Source organism: Pollicipes pollicipes, unplaced genomic scaffold (genome assembly GCF_011947565.3).
Source record: "Pollicipes pollicipes isolate AB1234 unplaced genomic scaffold, Ppol_2.1 Scaffold_7261;HRSCAF=8764_pilon_pilon_pilon, whole genome shotgun sequence".
Taxonomy (NCBI): domain Eukaryota; kingdom Metazoa; phylum Arthropoda; class Thecostraca; order Pollicipedomorpha; family Pollicipedidae; genus Pollicipes; species Pollicipes pollicipes.
Genome location: NW_023597054.1, coordinates 47018120 through 47045788, shown reverse-complemented (window position 1 = coordinate 47045788; position 27669 = coordinate 47018120). Strand labels below are relative to the sequence as shown.

Sequence of the window (27669 nt, the reverse complement as noted above, 5' to 3'; positions counted from 1 at the left end):
CCGACCCCCTGATGTGACGCTGTGGACGACGCATGGAGGGACATCGGCCTCGGCATCTATGCTGCGAGCCTGCACCCCTGTGGCTAGCGTGTACCACTGTTGAGGACTGAATGGCCACCCTGCTACAGGTCTGAGGGCGGCGATACGGCGCCTGCCTGGCTACCTGTCGCTGCACCAGACGCGGCAGGCATACTGCCGCTCTCCGGAGGAGGCCACCGCCGCCGTGACATAGGTGGCGCTGCCTCCGCGGCCCCAGGTGGCGCTGCCGCCGATAGCTTGTGTGTCTCGGCCCATGTATCTGGTTTTGTTTTGAATAAAGATCACATGTTGTGTTCTGTTTCTCGTCACTTACTTTGATTTACTGCACTATTCTCAACGTCTTTTTGCCCAAATAAGGTACAGTACTATACAGGTTCTCCTGCATGCCCTCAATTCTAAGTAGCATTAAAGTGCCTTCAAAACGCGCTGTACTCGTAGAAGATACGCGCCCCAAGAAATGTACAGACGCTAAACTGGCTCAAGGGACCAAAAATTCGCAAGTTCTCGAGGCAACGAAAAGCAGGAAAGGGGCAAAGAGACCCGAAAAGCCAAACAGTCCACTAACCACATATCCGAACGGGAGCTCAAGCTTTTACGGGCTGGTCAGAGGCAGGGGTCTCCTTGGTGGCCATTATTTGTCAAGACATTTTCCGGAATTCTCGGGCAAGAAGTTCTCGAAATGGGAGAAATGATCGGGAAAAAATTTTCATGCAAGGAAAAAAGTTTTGGGGCCCTCTTGCTCTTGCCGGTTTGTATTTTCAATATGCCTTATTATACCTTCGAAATTTTTCATCATTTCTTCGATATAAAACAATTCTGGTGTTAAGTCTAGCCTGAGAAGGGTGACAGCTTTTCTCCGAAAAAGGAATGTTCGAGCAGTTTTTAAAACATAGCGTCACTCTCATCTCGATACTTAATTTCAGGCCAGCTGTTACGGCCAAATAATGCGTGATGAGGGGAGACGCCAGTGGTGTTTCTACATGATAATAATAATAATTGCATGATGATAACGGTGGGCATGAGCTAGGGGTGATTTTAGGTATTACCTCACCGTTTCGTCTTTATTTGTGACCAGGATAAATAGAGAACTAAAGCCACCTATAGCCACCTATGGTCGAAAAGCTTTTTTTCCTTTTTCCTTTTCGACTTTTTACAGCCATATAAGGCGGATGCTAGCATCTGCAGACTATTTGTATCGCACAGACTCAGCAGTTTGCTATGGACCGAATTTACGGAGCTCCAGTCTTTCATCGATGCTTTTAGCTAGATAATATCACCAGGCCTCGAAATAATCAGCATTTAGTAGTCCTTTGTATCTCGAACATTGCACCAGCTTTACTTCTCATGTATAATTGACCAGGTCATTAGCGTTGGTGGGAAAAGAAGAAGGCCGAGACGTACCCTTGAGATAAGCGTTGATCAACAAGTTCAGATGAAATGGTTGCGTTACGGTCACGTCTTACCTGAAAATATGTATCCAAGTATCATCAATCCATGGCAAAGACATTTCGGGGCATCCCAGACGGCGCAGCAGTAGTAAATGGCCCACAAAGTCAGCGGGCTTGGAAAAATAAAGCAGGTACGGAAGTGTCATCCAAACAACGTGTACAACTCTGTAAACTGCGTCGGAAACAGTAAATATGCCCGATTTCTGTTCAAAAAGAATTCGAGTGCCGTAAACGTTGACTTAACAGTGCTAAGAACATTCTGGATTAGGTTCAGAGGAACAGAGCAGAGGCCTCGTCAAACAGTTAAGAGCTCGGGATGATCCAGAGTCTCCAAATCACACGCTGACGAGGTCACCAAGGGGCCTTAAACAGCTTCAGAAGGACCCAGAACATCAGATTGTTACGAGCCACCTTAGTAAATGCGCAGTGTTGCCTTTGGATGCTTAAATCGTTCGAGGTTGACAGCAGTCCTACAGAAAACAAGCCCAGTAAGCCATGCGGAGGATTATTTATACGATGATTAATGATGATGATTAGAAAACCACGTGAAAGAGGAAGCTGGGGAACTGGAGGATGGGTAGCCACGGAACTGTCTGAGCATCCGAAAAGACAAAAACGCGGCCTTTCGATAAGTTCTTGGGCTATGAAATAGCTCGAACACAACGGCAACGCAGGAACGCCACGAATCTCTGGAGGTGAGCCTTAGAACTCACGCATGAGGGAAAACCGAAACGGTATGAATAATGCGCGCTCAATACACGGTGCAGTTTCACGACTGAGTGTTCTTTTGGCTCTCTATACTGTGATCCTACGCTGTGTTCGACCTTGCCTGCCGACACACTTGTGGAAGCCAGCATTCCACGCTTCATCGTGCTTGAACCCCGTGTTGCTTGTTGGACGATAACACCAAACCTGTCGCATGGGCTGCAGCGGCTGCAATGCTATGCCAATCATTTTTAATGTGCTTCTGGCGTTTTTGTAACAATACGCAAAAGATGGCATCCAGTCCGCTCTCGCTGTGGCGAACGTCAGGAACTAGGTCCTCTCTATTTATAGACCTCTGATTCTGGCCACCATAACCTTCGAAAGGTCAAACAAGGTCACTGGCCTTTAATTATCATGGGACCCTTTGCAAAGAGCAGGCCTCTAGGTTCTGGGACACTTTGGAGACCAATTTAGAGTTTGAGCCTGTTTAACCTTATTTAATTCAAAGGTCATAACCTAGGAACCTTAGAACTTGACCTAAGTGAGTTCACATACAGGTCAAGACACTCTGCGAATTTGGTGTTTATAGCCATTTTAGTTCTTGAGATCTCAGCGGGGTCAAATTGAACCCCCCCCCCCCCCACCACACACACACACACGAGCAAAGGCTATCCGACCGGCCACCCAGGCGCGTGTTAATATGAGTGCCGTTGTTTTTACATTACACAGCTTGCGCATGGCAATGACTTCAACGCGTGCTGTCCTTTTCATAAGCCACACATGCTCCTTTAAGAACTTAACCCACCCATCTGAAACATAAAACGCTGTGAAAAAATTGTATACATCTAACGTGTCCTAAAGAATAAAGCAGCGTTTATAATGACAGATTCAACTATATGCGTCTGGTCTAAGACAGCTGAATTTCCCATCGGCACTCAGTCAAAACACGAAATGGGAAACAGGTCCGGGCGGCATCCGGACGTGCAGCTGCCGACTTTGTTCTGGCTTTCACCGCGCGTGCACACGTCATCGCGTACTCGAAACCGTGTAATCCGCGGAATTATTACCGGCACACAGCCGCGGATATTCTTCATAAGCTCGATCATTCGCCCACCGCGTCAAACCACCTGCTCATCACCATTGCAGCGCCAGCTTGAAGTGAAAGCGGACGGGGATTCAACAGTGCCGTGGCCCCGTGCTGGTCCTGGCGGCTGAAGAGGGGGGGGGGGGGGCGGTCCACCAGCTCCGATATAGCGGCGAGAGCGGTCGGACCGGACGGTCACGGGAACAGGGGGAGGAGGGGGAGGGGGGTGACCCGGCAGGTGATCACTAGTGGGCCGAGCGGAGTGGTCTGACCAGTCCGACGACACTACCGGCCTGAGGCGGTCACACTCCGGAGCTGGCAGCGAGACGCACCACTTCGCCACTCCGCTGGGGAGACTGCGGACCGACCGGCGGTACAGCGCCACCAGCTGACACCATGCACGCCGTCCGGGTGAGTAGACGTCTGACGTTGCCATAGTAACGGGCTTGTCGCGCGCAGAAATAAACGCTATGCTGAAGACATTGAAATATACTTAACGAATTATGTCACTGTACGATTCATTCATGCGTCACCGATAGGTGATAGGCAGTCTGGAGTGATGACTATCACTGTCACGGTCTGATCGCCCGCTGGTAGGCAATGCGGAGCGTCGCCATTATCATTATTATTTATGATTACATTCGCGATCTAAACGCTCGGCGATAGGCACTCTGGAGTGATGACTATTACCATCGCAATCTGGTCGCCCGGCGATAGGCAGTCCGGAGCGTCATAATTGTGTATTGTTACCATTGCGATCTGCTCACCCATAATAGTCAGTCCGAAGTGAGGACTGTTACGGTCGCGATCTGGTCGCTCGACGACTTGTATGATGCTTGATGGTATACATTGCCAACGGAAGCCATCCAAACGAACAAGTCACAAATCATCTTTGTCATTAGAGATTTTGATTATATGAACCAGACAGCTGTCCTTTGCTAGTTTTTTTTTACGAGGGACTGCGCCGGGTGGTGCCATGTATAGCATGAGCTCTTTGATATCTCATATCGCCTTGTTTCAGGTACTGTTGCTCGTTGGGTTCATGTCCAGCCACGTAGTGCTAAATACTGCATCTGACCACGGGACGGGGCTTTGGACGAGCCTGAAGAACCTTTGGAAGGAAGACGAGTAAGTCGCTTGAAATCCGGGTATAGAAGCTTTAGTGATGATATTTTCACACCGGTTGCATGTTTAGGGTGGCATAATTCGTTAACAGGCCTCACTGTGGCAGCCAGGTCACTAAGCTGCCGGTTGGTCCTCAGTTTATGAAGTTTTAAACGGTGTCGGGTCATAATCCAGCCTCCTCCGCGCCGACAAAACCCACACGAGCGTCACTCTCACGCCGCCATATCCATGCCACTGTGACGTCATAATGTTGACATGGATTCACGCTGCCGGGCTGAACGCGAAGCTAGCGTCACCGGCCACGACGCCATGATGTCACGGGCATAACCACGGGAGGCGCCAACTTAACATTTCTAAAAGTTTTGATAAAATATGGCATACAGTGTGCATGCAGTCCGTAATCGGGCCTTTTCTCAACCCCACGCACTAGAACCAACTAGCCAGGCAGGAGACGAATAACATGCTTTTTTGCACCGATGGCAGGTAGCTTCATGTAAACAAGAAAGGCGCACATGTGAAAGGAATGTGATTGCAAACTTAAACCTGCTGAACATGTAGCGAGGACCATACCAAGAGATCATACTTATACTGCCTGCATGTAACCACATCTTGACCACCATCGCAACATTATTTGCGACAGAACCAGAAAAACTGCGGGTGAAATAAGACTATATCGGCTCCGTGGAGTGCCAGTCTCGACACGTGACAGGACGAACTTCTGCACACGGCCAGATTCACGAGAGAGTGACTTAGGCTAAGACACGCACAAACGCAAGACGGAACATACATAACTTGTTTTTTTCTCCTGTAGACTCTGAAGTGAACAGCCCGCCCTGCCTGAGACACTGCACCAAATATCTCCGCCACTAGACGCTTAACAGACTGAAATGGGCTGGGCACTACAAAACGAAAACATATCTCCAGCTAATTTAATTACTTTCCTCAAGCGATCATTTCTCTCGAGTGCCGCAAACTCTGGGGTAACCTCCCAGCGCTCATCCGTCCACAGCCCTTACCCAAGGCCTTCAAAACAGGTCTCACACAGGGGATAGATGCAGGACAATCATCAGACTTACGTCCTTTTGACTCCATTAAAGACAACTGATTATATGCACAATGATTGCCAGATACGACGGCTCTAAACGCTCACAGTAACAGGTACAGATATTCCAAAGCCTTTAAGACATTTACGCATATGCATATATAGATACACCTCAGAGACAATGCAACACTTCGCACTTGAATGCCACCAACGCCGCTGGTCAGAACAGAAATATTCACAAATGTTGACGACCGGCTGACTTTGTAACTCACCTCTGATATCTTTGCACATTTATCAGCCAAATATACTATTCCTCCACAGAAGAAGCCTCAGCACCTGCGTTTGCCACCGAGTAGCTGTCCATTTCCACCAATTCCTCATGACATCTGGTTGCTTCCAACAACAGCTGCCAGTCGGTGTTTGTGTCGCCAGCGACAGTGCAGTGTGGATGTGGCAAAGCAACTGACAACGGTGGACAGGCTGACTCTTACACGGACTTGGCAGGGCTGACATGTGGTGTTTGATTTAGTTGGGGATGGGTACTGTTTACAGGCGGTAACTTATGTCCCAGTCTTTTTTAGTTATAATTTCTTTGTCATGCTGCTCTGTTTTTTTTCTGTGTATTGTCCTAGCACAAGCCGGGAGATATATGATGATGGTGCTGGTCTGACGTCAGATTACCGGTCTGATGTCCTTGTGATACCGGTCTGACGTCATAGTGATGGACTGCCAGCATTTTGATGTTTGTCTGACGTTCCCTGGTGGCTGCTGTGATTCGGATCGGGCACCAGTCTGATGCCGACATGCCATCAATCTGGTGATGATTTGACGTCACTTGAATGCCGGTATAACGTCAACTGGGCTCATATCCGTCGACTATGACGTCAGCCTGATGTCAGTCTGACGTCAGTTCGATGCGTGCCTGGTGCCAGTGTGGCACCAGCGTGATGGCGCTGTGTCAGCGCATGCCAAGCTGGCGTAGGTGGCGCTGCCCCGGCCAGCCTGCGCCACTGAATCCGAATCCTGCCGCCCCGCAGGCCGGAGTACATTGAGGTGGCCGTCCCCCTGCAGCAGCAGCCCGTGTACCAGCAGCCGCTGTACCAGCAGCCTGTGTACCAGCAGCCGCTGGTGCAGCAGCCGCTGGTGATGGCGGCACCCGTGCAGCAGGCCCCGCCGCCGCCGCCGCCGCCGCCGCCGCAGATTGTGCACGAGGTGATCAAACACCACGTGGTGAAGGAGCCCGCGGTGACCCGCGTCGTTAAGCATAACGTACCCGTGCCCCGCTTCGTGCCCGTGCGGCACGAGGTGCCCATCCCCAGTCCCGTGTACGTGACCAAGTACCGCGAGAAACCGGTGCTGTACACCCACTTTAAGAAGTACCCCGTGTACGTGACCAAGTACGTGCAGCGGCCGGTGTACGTCACCAAGTACGTGGAGCGGCCGAGCACGGGGTACGGATCGCCACCGCCGTACCACGGGTACGCGGCGCGCTCCGATGGCCCGGCGCCGCCGCTCTACCCGGATCCGGATCGGGCGGACACCGGATCCGAGTCTAGGCGAGCCACGCCACAGATGTCTGCGCGGGCCGCGTGGCTGGCAGACAACGGCCAGCGGCCCGCCCCCGGCAGCGAAGGCCAGTAGACCCAGAATAATGGGCCTCACGTGCCGTTTGGCCGAACGCAGGCTAGTGTTGAGATGGCTTGTTACGCGTTGTTATACAATAGCACACTATTTATGTAATGCTGCACAATACATAAGTGAAACAGTGTTGATGTTTCACAACATATGAGTGAAAGCGTGCTGATGTTGCGCGATATGTGAGGGAAAGAGTGTTGACTCAGTGGGGTGTTACGACGCGCAGTTTGGAAAGCCGTGGAAACTCGCGTGCGTCGCAGCGAACGGAACAAAAGCTCATGTTAAATAGTAATTCAGTCAAAATTTTAGGGAGAACGTAACCAATATTATATGGCTTAAATCAGTGACGTAAGAGACACAACTTGTTACACAACGTATCGCAATGGCAAACATCACAGTCAGGCCAGGTCATGGCCTAGCCTGATCGTGCGCATGCTGGCGGTAGCTTTTTAAGCCTAGTGGCCTCATAGGGCTCGTTGCAATTAGGACCGTGAGCAATATTGTCATCTGTGCCATAATGGTTTTAGACCCGTATAAGATTGAAGTGCATATTTGGTAATCATTTTTTACATATGTCTTGTTTCAGCATTGACTTGTGCCAAAAGTGAGAGTTACGTAGTTCCGCGCCTATTCAAATTATGATCAAGGTGGCCGCCATAACTGACCCAGCGTGTACTTAATTGGCTTCACGAGGTTCTTTCCTTCATTCAGAGCCCATTCTCTGGGTCGAGATTCCCTTTTATGAACAAGACAGCCCCTACCCTGGCCCCCTTCATGGGCTAGGTAGTTTCTGCCCTGAATCAGAAGTCTCCGTTCTGTATTTTGGAACACCCTCCTCGTGAATAATTAGGCCCTGATTCTGGATTGGCGCGCACACTTTACATTGAGGCCCATGTTATAGAACAGGAGAGCCCATTTATTTACCAGGAGGCCGTGTTCCAGCATAAGATGTCTATTTGCTGAATTTCGAGTCCCTTTGAAAGCCACCGTTATGCATCAAGAGGTTCTTCTGCGTACAATACGCCCCTGTTTTTGAACCGGAACCCATGCTGTGGGATAAGGAGACCCTTTTCCTGGATCCGGAGACACTCGCCTGCAATCAGGAGTCTTCCTCGCAAGATCACGTGACCCCTATACAAGAGGCCCCTAGACAAAATTAGTTTCTGAGAAGCTTGTTGACTCCAATGGCACAGGCGGTGCTCTGTCCACTGCGAATGTCCAAGAAGCGCAGGACCCTTGCCTCTAAGGAGGCCGTGGGAAACCTGGACTTTCACAACTGCCTGTTTCACTGACATTTCACGTTGGGGAAGGGACTGCGGTGAGAGTTGGCGTGGTGATTGGCGCTAGGGTCGGGAATGACTGGGGTCGTCTTGATGGCGGGTGGCTGGAGTTTTCACCGCCCGCTCGAACTTTTTTACCTTTCATCGGAGAAAGACAAGGGTATTTCCAGCACCCACGGCTTGGTTCGCTGCAGTCACAATGGTGCTCTGGTAAATCGTTTCAGATCAGCTAGTGACCCCTGTTGAAGTTGGGGAGGCGTTCAACGCCTCCTCAACTTCAACTGTTCCCGTCTCGGTTGGGGGTGTGACTGCTACCGTCTCGGTTTCTATGGGCCATGCCGCACAGACCGCCCTCGAAGAGTGCATTGACAGGATTTTATGATGACCTGGCAAAGTGGTTGCATACTTCAAACCGAGCCAATGCCAAAATCGCCCTTTGACTTCTTCCAGGCTATATATGGGCCAGGAAGGCCATGTGAGGTCAATGGCATGCCATGACTTTGAATGGTAAATTGCTTGTTTAACCTCGCTATTCCGATTGAGGCTTTTACTGAGATCCTATATAGGACCCACTGTTGGCCAAAATAGACCTCAGGTCATGGTGTTCGAGGTCATTGCGGTCACCCCACTCTCAACGCTTCATGCGAATACAAACAAAGATACATTAAGTGAGCTAGATCACAGCTGCTCGGAAAGTTAGCGATTCCTTTGACGTCTTTACGTCGTGAACTTGGGTGACCTTGACCCGAAACTTTATAACAACCCTCTGCCGCCCAGGTAGGGTTACGCATCGTTAGAAATTGATCAAATGCATTGCTTCGGAGGCTTGCAAAACGCGTTAGAATGCGAAGGTAGAGGGGGGAGGGAGAACAAAAACTTCCTCCTAACCATTTGCAAGGTGTTGCCTTTAAGTCACACAGTGCAGCGTCAGACGTCGTCAGGCATAAACATTGAGGTAGGCCCTGGAGTAAAGATACGAAACAATGCAGACTACCGTTAAGTTAGCACGCCGACCGGCAACTTATGGGCAACGATCTCTCGGTATACAATGACGCTGCTGACTACCGTTCAGCTTCAGCCGTCAACTTCAGCATACCGCGTACCAGATCATCTCGCAGCTTCTCCAGCTACAGCCATAGGTTGAACACGGCGCGAACTCGGTTGACATCGCGCATGCCACAGGGTGTGCAGTTGCGATAGTTCCCCCATATCGCATGGGAACTTAGAGCATCAATTTCCTTTTGCCGTTTTGTTCACGTACCTCGACTGAGCAGCGAATTGGAACAACAGACATCGACCCTATATAGTGCAATTCCTTTAATCTTTCCGACTTGTGGGAGTGAATTTTGTCCCTCTCACTTGGGTATTACGTGGCTTGCTTGCTGGATTTATCTTCATTCTCAAAGTGCCCTCATCAGGTGCCTCCAAAACGACACAAGTGCCACATTCCACGTAACCCAATCGAAAATTTTGGGTTTGGACTCTGCATGGTTCTTTCAGAGAGACTGACTCCTTACTTTGTTTGCAATAAGCACAAAGATGACACAATTTGTGCCAACAATACGCATTCTTGCCGAAGATATGTGGATATAATGGATTTATGCCCCCACCATATATCCCATCGCGTATTTCCGTCCTAAATATCCAGCTTCGAGGAAAATATCTAGTTGGTACAGCAGCCACTTGCCTTCAAAACGTAACATTGGCAGCGGGCACCGCGCTGACATGGTGGCTGTGCGGAAGGCGGAGGACGTGAACAGCCTCGTGAGCTATGAAAACAACAAAATCAAGATAAACAATGTCGAGCTGATGACCCCCTCCCCCACTCCCACCACTATTCTCCTCGAGGAGCTAAAGGAGGAGCTTTGCCTTTCCTTCAGAAGCTGTGTCAAAACCTCCGCTGACTCAGCTTCTGAAGGAAAGCGGGCTGCTTGCTGCACGCCGTGCGTCATATCCGCTGCGTGACCGACGCCCGCCTGTGTCAGAAAGCAACGGCAATCGAGATTTGTCTGAAGGACTGAGCAAGCCAGTCACTGTGAATGTGCTGTAACAATGTATGCGACAAATGCCTGTCATTAATTTTACATAAAGCACTTTAATATCTCGTCCCATTGAATGTATAAGTGTCTGTTCAGAAAATGTCTAAGGTTTCCAACGTGGCTACTAACGGGGAATAGAAATGCGCGCATCAATTTCAGGCCAATCTCTGCCAATAGCTAGCAAACATCGGGCACTCAGCAGCATAGCACAAACCGATTCATTTTTACGAACGGCTTTGCCTTTTCCACGACTTAAAGCTCACTCACCAACAAACATTGCTGCTTGGCAACGCACATAAAGATGCGATTACTATCTAAAATCGGTCTCCGTAATGTGCTGTTAGTTACCCGTGTTACACGACAAAACGGGCTTTCCAAACCAAACCCAAACTCAAAATAACTTAACTCACAAAAACTAATGAACGCCACCCGCAGAATGGAGAATGGATATTATCAGTTCAAAAACCGAGACGTCGGCAACAACCGGAGATTTCGCTGATCTGGGGAAGACCACACAGACGGCCAAAGTGGGCATACCAAAAATTATTGACCATCGAAAATGCACACCGGCAACAAAAGCTCCACAGAAATGGTACACATGCTTCTATCTAGATATTTCAAAGGTGTAGTAAGGTGTATTTAAAACGACTCATGAGATAACGGGCGGCGTGGAGCTACCACGGTCATAATTGCATGTTTGGAATCGCATTCTACCAACAAACAGGCCGTTTTAAACCTGTGTAGGATGACCGATGCAACAAATGCAGAAAATGCCCAATGTACGTGTTTGTGGAGACGATTCATCGCCTGTTTCGTCACCGTCTGAATGCTAGCCGGTACTAGACCAAAGTAACTATCTTATGCCCGGGCATATAAATTAACATGAAATTCATCAAATTTGAGCGCAATTAGAATAATGCAAGAGACAGAGAGTACACCTTATCATTTGATATGCTGACAATGTTGGAATGGTATTTGTTTGTGATACCGAAGTTAGGGTTAACATTAAATGCTGAAGACTTAAAACGGTTCTTGGAAGTTATAGTACTGTTAAATGTCCATAAATAAGTTAGTTACGCGCGCGCGCGCGCGCACGTGTGTGTGTGTGTGTGTGTGTGTGTGTGTGTGTGTGTGTGTGTGTGTGTGTGTGTGTGTGTGTGTGTGTGTGTGTGTGTGTGTGTGTGTGTATGTGTGTGTGTGTGTGTGTGTGTCCGACACCAAGCAACGTCCTTTGGTTTGAACTCAAATTCACTTAAACGTGTGCTGACCAAACTTCCTCTTGAAATTTTATTCAATTTTAGATCCTAGGATTATTTTAATGAATTCGTTTTCATTATGTGCCCACCTATGGTAATAGGTCAACTTAGTTCTGTAAACCGACTGTCGTTTAGCAGTTTTGGTGTGCCCCGTTAAGAGCATCATGCAAAGGCTCCATATTTTGTAACTTGAGCAGTTGCATTCAACGTTCAGGCACATGAATCAGGACGGAAAGGCTTCCCACTAAATCTAACCCTTCCGCATACGAAAACGTTCACTTGCATGCTACACCACAAACTTGCATTAGCTTTGCCGATTTCAACTCCTTAGGTAGTGTGTATTCCGCGGTGGATTTGACAATTCTGAAGTCGCTGTGCATTTTCGGAACCCGTTCATCATTTAACGACATGACGCCTGCGTATCCAGTATAATTTGTCGAGTAAGAATGATCTGTACTTCCGGGGTTGGGTTGTGTGGATTGCATGCGCATTTACCGTATATTGAGATTGCCTCTCTCGTTTGTGTTCCACCTGCATGATAATCACGTTTTTTGGCCCGCAGGTTCCCTGGCAAGTGTCCTACAGGATCCTACGGTACAGTCCGCCACGTTTGTTTACAAAATTGTGTAAAAAAATCAAAAGGAACCCGAGCTAGGACAGAAGTATTAGCATTATTTTTCGGTTAAAAGCCAGGAGAATGGAAATATAGTTGGGTTGCTATGTCGGCAACATGCCTCTATCGAAACAATAGAAGAATAAATTTAAAATTGAAGCGAATTTGGAATTCACTTCTGCTATTGTTTTGGTAAAGGCATGCTGCCGAAATATCAGCCCATCACGACACATTCCCATTCTCCTGGTTTTTCTACGGGGAATAAGGTTAATACTATTGTTTGATCAATGCGAATAATGTTCCTCGCTAATACACTGAACAACTTACGTAATTTTGGAACTCGAGTTAGTATTCCCATAGGGATATCCTGTGGAGGTGTCCTACAGAAGTGACGTGCAGGGAACGTCTCTCATGAATGCAGCCGCTGTGATGTGAAGCGCGCCGTGTGCTTATAATGAATGCATCAGTTAATGACATATTCAGCACTAGCAAAGTCATTAGGACTTGTGATGGTGCGTATCACGGCACAATGAGCAAACTATAATCATAGCACTTCTCAATAGCTCAATAGACCCAATGGAAAGTCTTGCCCAGGAATCCCTGGCAAAGAGGCCCCATTTTTTCAGGAGGCCCCCGGTACATTCCGCCCCCAACTCGAAATCCCTGGCACCGGCAGCGCACATGACCGAGGAGCATGCGGTTGGGTGCGCTTATGGATACGCGGTCACTACGCAGAGCCTGAGCGCAGTCTACACTGGGGAGAGATAACGTGCAGGAGCGGAGCGTCGACACTGTGCGATTAGCATCATCGGACGGCCGTATTGCTGGAATGCCTTTCGGTGCGCCTCAGCCGATGGCTTTCATCACACGACGATTATGCGGCGGCAAGCGGGTTTCTAGTATGTCACGAATGTTCAGATTTTTTAGCAGAACGGGTTCTGCGCATCCACTAAGGACATACAACGCCAATCAGACATTGTCGTGCGCGAACAATGAAATAATCAGGAATAGAAAGGGCCTTACTACGACGCAGCACAGAGTCCGCAATACTGCTTTCGCTTGCAACGGCTTGTAATATGTCACTTGTGTTGCTTTGGGCGAGTGAACAACATGTGATCACATGTCAGCTTACAGCCTTCACTCAGCGCTACCTTGCGGGGAAACTAGTGGCTTACAATCGTTCCTTGTAACTCTCACACCACTTAAAAGTTTCGTGCTTAGATCTTTTCAAAATCCCGGGAGCCGGATCCCAAACCACACATAATAGACCCGGATCCATTGGATCTCCTCAGGATAAGCGTTGCGGATTTGTCCAAGGACCTGCCACAACAGCTGGGATCCTTCCAAGCTATGTCGTTTGGAATGATCGCCCACTATTACTCATGTGCTTCCTCGCAAACATAAAAACAATGAAGGTAAAAATTTCCAAACGAATGTGTGACAGTGATCGGGGGGGGGGGGGGAGCGTTTGGCGCCTCTCTTTAAGTAAGTAGGGTGCCGCTCTTCGCTTCAGACCCAGAGCGCCAGTGTACTCACTTGGAAAGACACTTTATTTTGACCGTCTTCATACGTATACGTCGGTTGCTAATGAGCTAAAATCCGGGATCCGGTATTTGATAATGTCTTAAGACTGGACCAGTATATGGTCTGGGATACTAAGACATTCGAGTGGTGCTTTCAGGACCAGAGTAAAAGTTTATCTTTGAGTCAAGGCGAAACTTTCTAAAACAGCGGTGGATAAGGGAATAGTATTTTAGGGTTCATTTCTTATGCAATGCTTTAAAGTCAATGCTTATTTGCTGAGATGTGGAAAATGCAGCTGCCTTGTCAATCAACACTTAATTTATAATCATGCAGTTAAGAACCAGTTGTGCGGACATTGCTCCATTGCAGATGCTCAGGATTCCGATTCAATCATCTGAAAGGTGCTCGAATCTAAAAATTCAGCATAGCTGAGAAAACATCGGCTGCAAATAAACCGATGCTCAAAAACAGTTCGGCTAATCGTTTTAAGCCCTTCGCCAACTGATTAATCACACCAATTAGTTAAGTGACCTAATCTAAGATGAAACACCCTGGAAACACAACCGGAAACTTTTAGCAAAGGTAGATAGCTTAGTTCTCACGGACTATCAGATTTTGCAACCGTCATAACATTGTTACCGTCCGGTAAAACCACAGTCGATCCCAGATTACAGCAACAAAAATGATGAACTAAGGTTCGGTTAAAAACCGTCACGTTTTCCAACTTTCGAAAATGTTGCTTGCAAACAACTTACCCCTCGGAACCTATTCGCGCAATCTCACAAAATCCATTCGACCTAGTCGATGCATCGCGGTAAACCCCCTCTTGCTGTTTTAAACATGGAAACGCTAGGCCAAGTCAATGGTCGACAATTACTTAAAATCCCAAAATTTTGCTCGGCGATATCTCAGTTCGGCGAGCCTATCCGCGCGATTGTCAAAAATAAATCTTACCACCAACCCTCCCAACAAACCTAAAGACACTAACGACGTGCTAAGATAAATCGCTTTTCCGTCAAAAATAGTAAGCTATCGCATCATTCCGTAGCAACCTAGTTTTAACAATACCAACGCTAGTATCATAGATCCAGAAACAGGAGAAAAAAAGCCTTCTACGTGGGCCTTAGGAAGTCACAAGTGCACATAAAAAGCGGGAAGCTTGACTAAAAACGTTCGCTATTTTTTCCTCTATTGTCGATTGTCACGGAGCTAATGAAGCAGGCGAAGTTGACCACTTTTGTCCTTACCTATGGATACCAATCCAAGTAACAAATTGCGCAAGAGCATTAACTATGTTGTATGGAATGTTAAAGATTTTGTTAGGATCGTGCAAGAAGGTTCTGAAAGCTGGGTGCTCTAATTTTGGACGCGACGTTCTCCCATTGCGTTATTAGGTGGTTGGCCTTACATGAGTCCCCCATGTTGCTCGATCGTTGGCAGTACGAGCGATTGACTAAAATGTGTGCAGCTTGTCAGCTTGTCTGCAAGTGGTGCCCACTTTTTAATCTTACCCGCCTGCGAGAAGCGTCCGCCTCTGAAAACTGTCGCTCACCATCTGAGATGATCGAATTCTGACAGCTCTGCCTTATAACCCTGTTTAGATTGCTGTTGCTATAGCCTTGAGCTCAACAGTTCAGTACCGCAACAGTCTCCCAGGTACAACCAAGCAGTTCAGCATATTTTTGCAAACACAAAACTAGATTGTTCCCGGTACACAGAGTTTGATTTAATAGATGGTTTTTCCATCGAGGCTAGGAAAGTTCTCTTGCTATAGTCTGCCAACTCGTTTCACGAAAACGGAAGAGCAACAATCAGGACCGTAGTCAGCGAGTCGACATGTTACGCAAGATTCTGTAGATGTGAATAAGCAATATCCGTTGCTCACAATGTATCTTATTCTATATATTAAGGCAGTTCCGTGAATTACATGACGGAGTGCTAGTTTTTGACTTATAATCAAGCGAACATAGCGGGGTAACAACAAACCACAGCCTCGTGATGTCAAACTTAATCCAAATTATTAAAGTTCTCGAAATAATAAGTCATTGGATAAATTTCATATCGTACCATGAGACTGTGGTCTCTCAATAATCTACTATGTTAAGTTCCATGAAGACAAGTTTATCACAGGGCTAAATCCCAGTTATGGTTTTACTCATGCTCTGGGAGAACGTTTCAACACGGTGATATTGATAGTTGGTAAATCGCTCCGGAATGTAACAATTTTGTTAAAATATACTTCCGTAATTATATACAGAAATTAACGCTGGGATATTTGCCCATCTTAATCTTCCTTCGCTTGATGTCCATGGTAAAAAATAACAGGGGGAATTGTGAAGCGCTGACTGGATGAAAGACCAACCGGCAATTGTAAGATCTGTGACTACAGGTTACAAGATGGATAACCTGGGTAAAGAAGAACCTAAGCTGCAACCACGCCAACATATTGGACAGCTGAAGTTGCAAGAGCACGAGATACAGGCCTCAAGAATACGGCAAAAAGCGCAATATTCTGTACACAAAAAGTACAGCGAAGGCCGCTTACGAAAGGATCAGATACGATGCGTGGTGGCAGCAAAGCGCCAGACAAGCAATGTGCAAATGAATCCGAAGTTTTGGGGAAAAGAAGGTGTACCATGTCTTATCATTTGCAAGAGCAGCAACAGCGTGCCGCTGCGATTGGCTAAAATCAGCAAAGAAGAGCTTAGGAAAAGTGGTCAATATATAGACAAGCCTGCCCAAAAAAATCAAGTTAAATAAGCTGACCCCGTCAGAAAGTTTGCTAATAACGTTTTTCATACATCAATCAAAAATTGATGATCCCAAACCGTCATCTTCAGCATCAAGAGGCTTCGAAGATCAGAAATATTTGCACCTTTTCGCTGTCCCTTTTCCTGTCGTGCAATGGGTAGCAGGCCTGTCGTAACGAAGTTCAATGAAGTCACGTTGGGCCATTTCAAGGTCGATATGAAGCCATGTGAGGGCCAAAGGTTTACAGAGCTTTTACGGTGTAAACGGTAAACCTGGGATAAAAGAAAGACGCAACATAAACCAGGTAAACATGATAAAGCTTTTTTAACTTTAACCCCAAAGACGATATTGGGAATGCACGAACTTTTGAAAGATTTAGAATATTCAGACATATCTTTCCTATTTTGGCTCCATCGCTTTTTCCATGGACATTTCTTTTAACGCTGTAATAATTCTGCAATGTTTAGGCATGAACACTAGCTCTATGGCACGCGAGCATGTGATTGTGGTACCTCAACTGTGGTGGTGCTTTAATGTATAGCGCTGCGGCCGAAGAGAAAGCGCAAAGCTTGCAACAATTCATCCAGTCGTTGCTTATAATTTGTTTGGTGCTGAAAAGCTGCTGATAACCACTAACACTTCATCATCACGATTTCATCATCACAACTGATGACACGACACAAAAAACTGAAAACAGAAAACTCTTTTTGTGGACCCTATCGTTTTTGAATAATTTTCGAACAGCTATCGAAATAAATAATTATCGTTTTAGTGGTACGAATCTATCAATTTGTGAGTTGGCATGACTGATTGAGACATCAAATAACTGTCAGACTTAATAAGCGCTTTGTCTGGTTGCTTGATGGTCCACTACGTACAAAGTTTGACAACCTAGCGGCGTGCGGCGGTCTCTGTGGGCTCGAGCCCCACCAACCGCGACAGTGATCCACTGACAATAAGGAAAACCTCTCCTGCGAGCTGCCGTGTGACGGTATTGTCTGGCACGATGCAAATTCTTCATCCTCACTGGCATCCTGTCGCCCATGAACAGACCCTGCACTGTCCTGTGCGCCGACGACAGCCGGTGTGACGGCCGGTTAGTAGAGTGTGCGGAATGCACTAACGACGCGCCAACCGTCCACCTGCACCGCGTCACCCGACTGACCAGAGCGTTGCCTCACCGGGAGGCGACGAGCTGGGAGCAGCGAGGTTTTTTGCCAGTGCATGACATTTGGACGCTGCGACCGGTAGTGCGCCAGAGCGGCTGTCCGTCATCATGGGGTGTCTGCAGGTGAGCACCAGCTGGCTGTCAGGGTGGCGGTCAAGGCTTGTCCGGCGCTGGGCTGACGTCAGCTGTCACGGCATGCCTGCCGACATCCGGCAGTCGAAGCACTCGAATCATTAGTCGAATCGCTTTCCCGTTGTTGTATGTATTTGATCAGGCTCTGTTGCCGGACAGGAGACGCAATGCGGCCAATGCAAAACTGTCGATGCTGCTACGGTTAGCGGCTCAGGAAATGTTGCTAGGTCACCGCAGAATCTCCTTCACTTACCTAAGAACCAGAGCAGAGCTTCACGCAGATGCTGTCAGCTGAATATAAATGTGCAAGCCTGCTTATTAAACGTTCTAGCCCACGTTTGCTTGATTTATTTTCGGTACCCTGGTTATAAGAACGCTTTACTGGCACCACTTAAGGTCGCTTGCGGCGTAGCATGTCTTACGCCTACGGTAGCTGACCTTTGTTGGCTGGAGCGTGTCACAAACTTTCGAATTGCTACCGTTTTCTGTTACAGGGGCTGATATTACTGTTCCTGTCCTGCGCAGTTACACGTTCGACCTTCCTTGGCAAAGGGTACGTATGCATTACCCATTTTATTTGCTGGAGCGAAATGGCACTGAATAGTGGTACTTGACCACCGGTCAGACATTTACAACGGCCATGGCTCGGATCATGCTTCCCCGAATTACTGATGTTCAGGTCTTTCACATCTTTCATTGGCGTAAAAGTCTTCTAGTACTAAAAATCTACTGCATAAATACCTTATTTCTATAAGCTTATTTCATGCATTTGGAGACGCGCAGACGCACGTACCAAAGCACAAAAGAGACAAAAAAAAACAAAAACGGAACGTATGTTAAAATCTAGGTCTACAACCATGTCTCTCCTTAAGGCTTACATCACCTTACATCACCATCATCTTGGTAACAAGTAACAAAAATTGACGAAGCAAAAGGATTGAACGAAAACATAATGAACGTATTGCAAACAATCAAAATCGATGCCAAAGTGCGTCTTGTTCGAAACATAGTACATACGTCACCTGCATCGAGGCAATTTTTGCATGGTGATGACGATCAATGAAATGCAAAATCACCACTCTGGAACTTCTGGCCACCGTAACCAGAGGGTAAGTTTTTCAGGAGCATGCTCAGCCAGCTCTACTTCGCCAGCTTTCTCGCGAACTGAGTGATCACCTACACTTGTCGCCGCCCTTACGCCGCCAAACTACTTCCGCAGGCCAAAAGTGTTGCTGAGACTCCCGACAAACTCACTCAAACAATAATCCAGACCCCGAATTTGTGGCACGCTTCTCAGTTTGCTTTCTAGAAGCTCAGTTTGCTTCTCAGGATCACAGTAGCTTAATGTGGTTAAGGCCGTCCTTAATACAGAAAAAAGCACCGTCCGTCGTGAAAAACAGCTGTGATAACGCGTCTAAATATATCCGTCCGTTTCAGGGGCAAGTCTGTGTACGTAGCGGCCCCGTCCTACGCGTATTCCCCCGCCCCAGCTTACCATGCCAGCTATGTGCAGCCTTACGTCCAGCAGCCTATCGTCCAGCAGCCTATTGTCCAGCAGCCCATCATCCAGCAGCCCATCTACGTGCCGGCTGCCCCCCAGCCGATCGTGCAGCGGCTGCCACCGCCGTCGCCGCCGCCGCCTCCGATCTACTATGAGATCACCAAAACGCACGTGGTGACAAAGACGAAATATGTGACCAAATACGAGGAGAAGCCGGTGATCGTCGATCGTCACCACCCTGTGTACGTTACCGTCACCAAGTACGAGGACCGGCCGTCGGCGGCGTACGGTCCCCCGCACCACGGGTACGCGAAGCGCTCCCTCAGCTTGGAAACGCCCTACTCGGACTCATACCAGACGGACGCCGGATCCGAGTCCGGGCGGGCCACGCCCCAAATCACCGCTCGAGCCGCACGGTTCACAAACCAGGGCCCTTCACAGACTCCCTAGCATGGAAGGCTCGCGAAGCGTGGTATGGGGGGCCGACGCTCTGGCCAGGCGGCCCAGGTCAGCACTGAGCTGGCGTGTTATGTACGTTATGCATACGTTACGCAGATCATGTGCAATAAATGAAAGAAGTTTTTGACTGAAGACGTTTCACTGTGACTACGTTGAGGTTACCTGATGTGAGTTGCTATGGCAACCGCACTCCTGTGATGCTGCCTGTCAAACACTTACCACAGCCCGCTTCGATTCTTCTTGTCAACAGATGTCAACATACGACTGGAGACATCGAGGCAGGTGTATCAGTGTCGTAACTCCGACCTTCAACTAAATATTCTATAGCCGTACGCGAATGTTCGTTCGTGATTGCGCTCGTTTGACAAGGGTGTGTACGCCAGAGTTTGCATGACGGCATTAGACGTAAGTTCTAATGCGGATCACCTTCCCTGGCGATGGGCTTTTGATGAATTACCGCTGCGGGCTCAACCCATCCAGGGACCGGGAGGGGGAGGGAAGGGGGGGGGGGAGGAGATGGTGGTCGACAGGAACACTTGTGTAGGTCGCGTCAAACATTTTGATTGGCTTAGCTCCTCACGGCGTAACATTTAACTTCCTCCGGCGGCCGGCAAGTGAAGCCGAATCCATGACCAGTACGGAACGATCTTTAGATGGAAGGGACGGGAGGTATACAAGTCTACCGCAGATCGCCCACCACGCTTGCTGTGACCCCTCTTTATGCTATAGACCGACGACACTCAGTCGATCCCACCCCCCCCCCCCCCCCTCCCCCGCCTGGCGCCTCTTAAGCGCGCCGCTGACGCCAGCTGACTGCCAGTCAGCTGGCTGGCGGGGTCGGTGGGCGGACGCGCGAGTGATGCCAGGCATGAGATCGTTTATATGAAATAGGCATAGACATATTCACGTATTGGCCCCGCGGCATGTATCTCCTCCCTTTATCAAATTTATGACGTGTATTAAGATATTCGTAAAGACAGGACACCTGAAAATTTCAGGTAGGCACGTAAAACTAGACAGAGCAGAAACACACAATGCTGTTAAACAGTACCCTGTTTTACAGTACGAACGGTACCTGCACCCTGTTCAGCGATAAGTTTTGAGTTGTCCCCGCTCCCTCTATGATAATTTTTGCACATCCTGAAAGTAACCCACAGTCCAGAGAACAAGATACATCAGCTGTAATCGCTTTGATACACCCGCTTTAACAAGAACCTTGTTTACACCCGACACAACATCGCCTGAGGCCGTAACTTCCGAGTGAGTGCGGCCGCTATTCCTGAGGAGCCTCGCGAACCTATCCCACGGCCTGCCTTATCGTGGCAATGCGCCATAGATACTGGTTGTCTTGTGTATTGCTCGACTTGCGTTCTCAGCAGCGGAATTACTTCTCATGGACAGATCCTACATTGTACTACGCGCTTACCAACAGCAGCTATAGCCGCTAGCCGGAACAGACAGTAGGGTACACTGCTGGAGCCGCGCCGCCTGCCCCGCCCCGCCCCGCCCCCCCCCCCCCCCCCCTCCCACCGCCCAGCTCCCGGTGCGTTGCTCCATCGAGAGACGACCTGTTGGGAGCGGTCCGTGTTTACTCGGCAGCGTATGGTACCTTCACTTCGCGGCCGGTAGTGCGACTGAGCAGTTGTCCGTCACCATGAAGGGCTTGCAGGTGAGCACCAGCTGGCGGGGAGAGTGTTGGCCAGCTGTCGGTCCACGCGCCGTTTGGAGTTCAGGTGCCGCAAAGAATGTGTCAGTGCTGTTGTCGTTATCGAATAAGAGTGCTGAATTTGGGAGACTAAAGTTTAGTGTACACCTGGTTTATGCGGTCTTTGTGTTTCGTTTAGCAGTCTTGCCGATAAGGAGAGCGCTCAACTCTGTACAACATTAAAGGAATCAAACTTGAGATTATTATGAATGGTCTGCACCAATAGCCGATGATATAACCAATAAAAGTAAAATGGAAAGCAAAATGGCTGCCCGCTCAAAGCGCCCCAAAACCCCAAAACACTCGAAAAAATGAATATCAAATATAAGCCGTTGTGTATTGCGTCAAAAGATCTCCCTGTAAACCCTGTCAGGAATTTTAGAAACGTCTCAGAAAAAATCATTTAATTATAGTCATAAGCGTCTTAAATACAGGTCTCTGGTGTTCTGCATACGATTCCTGCCACTTATACTGCAGAACGGAAGCGCACAGTAGCATTCGATGGGTTCAAAATTGTTACAGCCCGGGACCATGCCAGGTGCGGCATCCCCCGCATCCTCTGCTCGCAGCTGTCGAATTAGCTCTGGCATCCCTCAGGCCAAGTCAGGATCAGCTTTCCCGATCGCAACACGGAATGCTCTACACGCGCGAAAAGTGGTGGTTGATTAGATTGGCTGGTTGATCGGGTTCAATGTGTATTGCAATAAAGTGTCGCCGATTTTTGCAGGTGCTTACAACGCTAATGCTGCTCTGCACAGTTTCACACTCAACATTCAAGGGCAAAGGGTATGTATACATACAGTGTAAAAGACGACGCTCCTCGGTTGTGGAGGGAGATCTAGCGGGCTTTAAAGCCAGCTAACCGGAAAACTCGAGTACGTGAGCCGATGCGTTCATGAGCATGTCACGCATTTCCAGGCAAAAATAATGGATCCGCCCTTTTTGGGGTGCGTCAAAGGAGTTATGTCAGATCCCAACGAACAGGGCAGCAAAAAAACAAACAAACATGAAATCAACTGCGTGGAATTGGCAAATATCTCGTCTATATGACATCAACTGTGACTTCGACACCGTTTAACTCATAGTTGCGTTAGCAATCGACCGTAAGTAAGGGGGGGGGGCGTGGTCACGTGGACTTCACAGGAGTTAAGTCCAAATTATAATGTCTTGTATTCACCCAAAACAGTTGCAGTTTTCCCTTTGCCAACTCCAGTGTCAGCAAAAACATAAGCCGTTCCAGACACGCCGATTTCGACGAGTGAAATTTGGCGGGTTCTGCCAGGCCTACAGCCAGTCAATCTCGAAGCTTCCCCACAAACATATTCTCCGCTTGGTTCCTAACAGTTTGAATAATTGATTCTCGTTCAAGCATAGTTAAAGAATAGCCTTGAAATTTTATTAGATTGACTAACGCCAAAGCTTTGCAGGATCATCGGGACTGGCTACTCAAATATTTGCATGTTTTAGTTAGTGCTGCCAGGGTGTTAGGATTGGTTTCTGCCATCTTGCCGTGACGGACGCCCGTGACGTGCGTTACAACCTCGAGCGCAGCCAAACCTCGTGACACATGGACAAGTGTCCAGCCGGCTCTGTCTGGCCCCTCCTCTCTTCCCTGACTGGAATGTCTGCACTGAGGGCTGTCCTTTAAGCAGTAGCCCGTGAGGGCGCAGTCAGTGCGGTGGTCGACACGATCGCGCGCTCACAGCCAAGCAGTGATGTGCTCATCATTCCACTAATTCGTTCTCGCCTAAATATTAACATATCATCACTAACTTGATAAGAGGAGATTTGAGGGCCTGGTTATGTCGCCGTCATCGCTGTTGCTAATGAAAATAGTGCCATAAAGAGGCCAATGCTCTCGATCATAAATTGCAGTCACGCGCTGAGCTTCTTCCTCCTTTTTCAGGCATAAAAGCAAACACGTCGAGACGCCGTCATACTTTTATTCCTACTCTTCCTACCCCGCCTACCAGCAACCAATCGCCCATCAGCCAATCCAGCAGCCAATCATCCAGCAGCCTTTTGTCCAGCAGCCTTTAATCCAACAGCCGATCGTCCAGCAGCCCATTGTCCAGCAGCCGATCGTCCAGCAGCCTATTGTCCAGCAGCCCATCGTCCAGCAGCCTTTAGTCCAACAGCCCATCGTTCAGCCTATTGTCCAGCAGCCCATTGTCCAGCAGCCCATTGTCCAGCAGCCCGTCTACGTGCCGGCCGCCCCCCAGCCGATCACGCAGCGGCTGCCGCCGTCGCCGCCGCCGCCCCCAATCTACTATGAGGTCACCAAAACGCACGTGGTGACGAAGACGAAGACAAAATATGTGACCAAATACGAGGAGAAGCCGGTGATCGTCGATCGTCACCACCCTGTGTACGTTACCGTCACCAAGTACGAGGACCGGCCGTCGGCGGCGTACGGTCCCCCGCACCACGGGTACGCGAAGCGCTCCCTCAGCTTGGAAACGCCCTACTCGGACTCATACCAGACTGACGCCGGATCCGAGTCCGGGCGGGCCACGCCCCAAATCACCGCTCGAGCCGCGCGGCTGGCCAATCACGACCCCCAGTAGACCCCTGGGACCCCCGGGAAGGCCAGTAGTCGCTCCGTCGGGCGGGACCGGCGGCGTGCTGACAGTGTTTTACTTGGTGAGGTGTCTGACGTGATGGTCAGTTGGGCCCAGCCCAGTGACGACAGCCCAGCTGGGCCCAGCTCAGCGACGAGGCCCTGTTACGTGACGTGGACGCGGCCGGCTTTTTGTTCGGAGTGTGGGACCGCAATACACTTGGCTGATCGTGCATTTGTGGTTCTACTTCGAGGCAACGCGGCGTCTTCCAAGGATTTGACCAGGTTTGGCGCTGAGCTCATCATGAGAACCGGAAACGTCCGTTACAGCATGGATGTGTGATGTGGTGGTGCGTGGCATTTGTGACATGTTCAAATCGCACAATTTGTAGTGGGGTGGTGAATGTGATAGGTAACATGCAACTTCAATACACCCACGGTGACCCAACAAAGTTTGCCCATAGCATGCACCCATTCTAACCTCCGCAAAACATATGCGAAGATAACACCAGATGCACATAGGACACCACGTGGCCAACCAGCGGATTCCGCGGTTTATTGCCCACAAATGTCGATTAAATATTTTCTTACTTTGTCTTTTAGGTTTTAACGACCTCTAGTGGATGGATTTACCTCGGGCCGCACAACAATCATTGATGATATAATTCTGCACTATTGGAAATGTAACGGAGCAGCGCACACGGTTCGGTACTTAACGTTGCCGCGTAAGGACCATCTGGTCAAACTCTGGTTCACCATCTTCACAGTGCAGTTTCAAGAAATTAGTTTAAAAAAGCCTGCTAATTTTGGTGTCCATCGGAACGAAATCAGACCGGAAAGGGTCTTCCCACCAGCAGCGTGTTGTCAGTCACAACACTTCTGCAGCACTTCTCACCTTAAATCCCAGTGAACTGCAGAGCCACAATACCCATATGGGCTGACAATAGTTGATCAATTAGGCTGGTTTTGTTAATGGCAAGAATTTCATGTGTAATGAAAGCCGCAAAACAGCAACTTTATTTCAAACGGTCACATAAATCATTCGTGCAGCCCCAACATTTCAAACATTTTGATGAGCGTGCAGCCGCCATCTGCCGGCATCATCTGTTATACGCTGCGAGCCTGGACACACGGTCGATCAGAGCTGCGCCAAAATGGCGGCCTGCCTGCGTGAGACAATCACGACACGGTATTAATTCAAGACGTTTACTTACGCCCATTTTAGAACGAAAATATGGCATTTTACCAAATATTTTTCAAGCAGTACGGCAACAAATCACGAGAGCTGTATCTTGCTTCGCATCAGTTGTGTTACAGCGAGTATTGTAGGGTACTACCATGCATACGAGCTGTTCCCATTATGAATCAAAGATTAATGTTCTGACTCATGTCTGACGACATTCGGTTATATAAATGCGCATTATGATCGCCAGCGCTTTGGGCATGCTTCTGTTTGAAGCCGTAAAAAATATTCACATTTTCGGCGCCTATGAATTGCCCCACGGAACGAACTAATTACATCGAGAACGCTACCTTGCTGACAGTTTGCATACGAAAGCATACCGACCCCAAGCAGCACATTCAGTGGGACTGAGGACCAGCTCCAAGCTGTCCGCCCCCTCCCCCCCCCCCCTTTCCCCGGGCACCGCGGTGCGCCGATGACGTGCGCGCGGCGCGTCTGTCAACGGCGTTCGCCGGTCACTTCCGCGCAGGTTTCGCAAGGCCCGACGTTTCTAATCTTCGCGTCAAGGCTGCAGCGGCCGCCTCGGCCGGCTGGTCCGGCTCGGCTTCCATCGGATCAACGGACAGTGGATCAGCTCAGCCAGCGCACGCGCTCGGGCGGCTCAACGACCAACGCCGTGGCGCCAGCTGCGACAACCGTGGCGTGTCAACACACTCACGCGGCCGCAACCATCTGCACCCAGCCACGCAAGTGCAAAAAACCGCCACCGCACACAGCCATACACGCCTCCGCGCACGACTACGCATGACCTATAGCTACGCACTCTCGACTGCAGCGGGTTGCCTCATCAAGAGACGGTGTTGGAATGCCACAATCTCTGGCGGTGCCTGAGACCTTCAGTTGGCGGCCGGCGGCGCGGCAGTGCAGATGGCGGCCATCATGAGAGGATCGAAGGTGAGTGCCCGAGTGCGGGGAGAGCGGCGGTCAAGTATCGGACCGACGTCCTACGGCTGGGGTTCGGCTGCTGTCCGGTCGGTAAATCAAGGCTACCGTCGTTGCTAAGCTATTTTTTAAAGTCATTGAATGGTTGGGGTCACCTGCACTAGGTTTGCACCACGCCTTACGAAGGCGGCGTCGTTCTGCAGTTCAGAAATGTGCGGCGTATTTCCATAGCCTCATTTTAATGGATTCCCTCTAGCGGGGGTGTGGACATCGCTCTGCCCTTTGCCCGTAGTGTTATGAATAAAGACGTCTTGCCTATTAATCACGTCTGTGCCCATGGCTCAAAATTCAACTCAAAGCAGCATAGCACAACACGAATTATGCTGTTATCATGCACTCTTGAGCTGCGTGGGATCACTCAGCTTCTGTTGAGCTCACGTGCTACAAGAACATTACTCTTATATTTTGCAGGTGGTTGCAGCCCTTCTTCTGTGCTGCACAATTACGCACGCAACATTCAAAGGCATCGGGTAAGAGCGAACTGTCGGCGACATCTGGTCATGTGTCGCAACGAATCTGGTCGATAATCGTGAATACGATTGTGAGGTATTCTTGTCATTCCTTTGATCGGATTAGGAAAACAGCATTAATGTCATTTCAGCAATCCTGTCATGCACGCACACAAACGTGCAAAGAGCTATCGCATAGTATACGGGCTCATTCGGAGGTCTTACCGCTTTTCTGTGCAGAACATTCTGCGCCCCCCCCCCCCCATATGGCTACCTTGGTATACATTTCTGGATCATTTCTAACGGCCCCTTGAAACTCGATAACTTTTCCTTACGTATATGCTACATGTTGAGCACAAATGTTGAACAAACGACGTCGTTCAGGGACCACTCTGCAAATTTATTTTGGGAGAAAATTCCGCTGCCATTTTTGCCTGGGAGCTCTGAAGAAGCTTTGAGTGAAACTCCGCTAACTCGCAGTTTGTCCGTCATTGTTGCCTTTTAAAGTTCTTTCCTGAATCCACCCATAAATAAATGTGTTGATGAAACGTGCCATGACGCAGTGACATAATTCATGTAGATCACCGGTCAACACCAGGTTGATAAAATGGTGTAGCGCGGCACGCCGCCAAAATTCGCCTAACCATATCGAGCTGTTTTTGCCTCGTTGACTCCGCCCAAGTCAGTGTTCGTATATGCATGACATTGTTTTGTACTTCACGCATCCCAATTCGATATTCATATAGTTGTATCGAGAAAATTGAGTGAAACCTAACTTCCTATTTTTACAAGTTTTTCCTTGCAATGGCTTAACAAATCCATGATTCTTTACCTTCGAAAATCACTCGAAACATGCAGAATAGGCGCGCAGTGGTTCTTAAGCCACGGTAGTTGCATAGAAGTTGGTTAATATGCACGACATCAGTGAGACCTCAAACTGCCCCCAAATCTTCGACCTCCGTCCTCTGT

The 27669-nt window shown here is 48.9% G+C and overlaps 1 protein-coding gene and 1 long non-coding RNA gene across 2 annotated transcripts; both read left to right on the top strand.

Annotated features, from left to right (window-relative positions):
* The first annotated feature begins 6321 nt into the window (after positions 1–6321).
* LOC119111539 (repetitive proline-rich cell wall protein 1-like) lies at positions 6322–19792 on the top strand. Its single transcript, XM_037235352.1, has 3 exons — positions 6322–6326; positions 6481–6921; positions 19279–19792. The coding sequence occupies exons 1-3, from the start codon at positions 6322–6324 to the stop codon at positions 19790–19792; spliced, it is 960 nt and encodes a 319-aa protein (XP_037091247.1).
* A 1593-nt stretch (positions 19793–21385) lies between these two features.
* On the top strand, positions 21386–23471 carry LOC119111830 (uncharacterized). Its single transcript, XR_005095624.1, has 3 exons — positions 21386–21470; positions 22234–22292; positions 23413–23471. It is a non-coding gene; the product is annotated as an uncharacterized LOC119111830 (long non-coding RNA).
* Positions 23472–27669: the final 4198 nt, after the last annotated feature.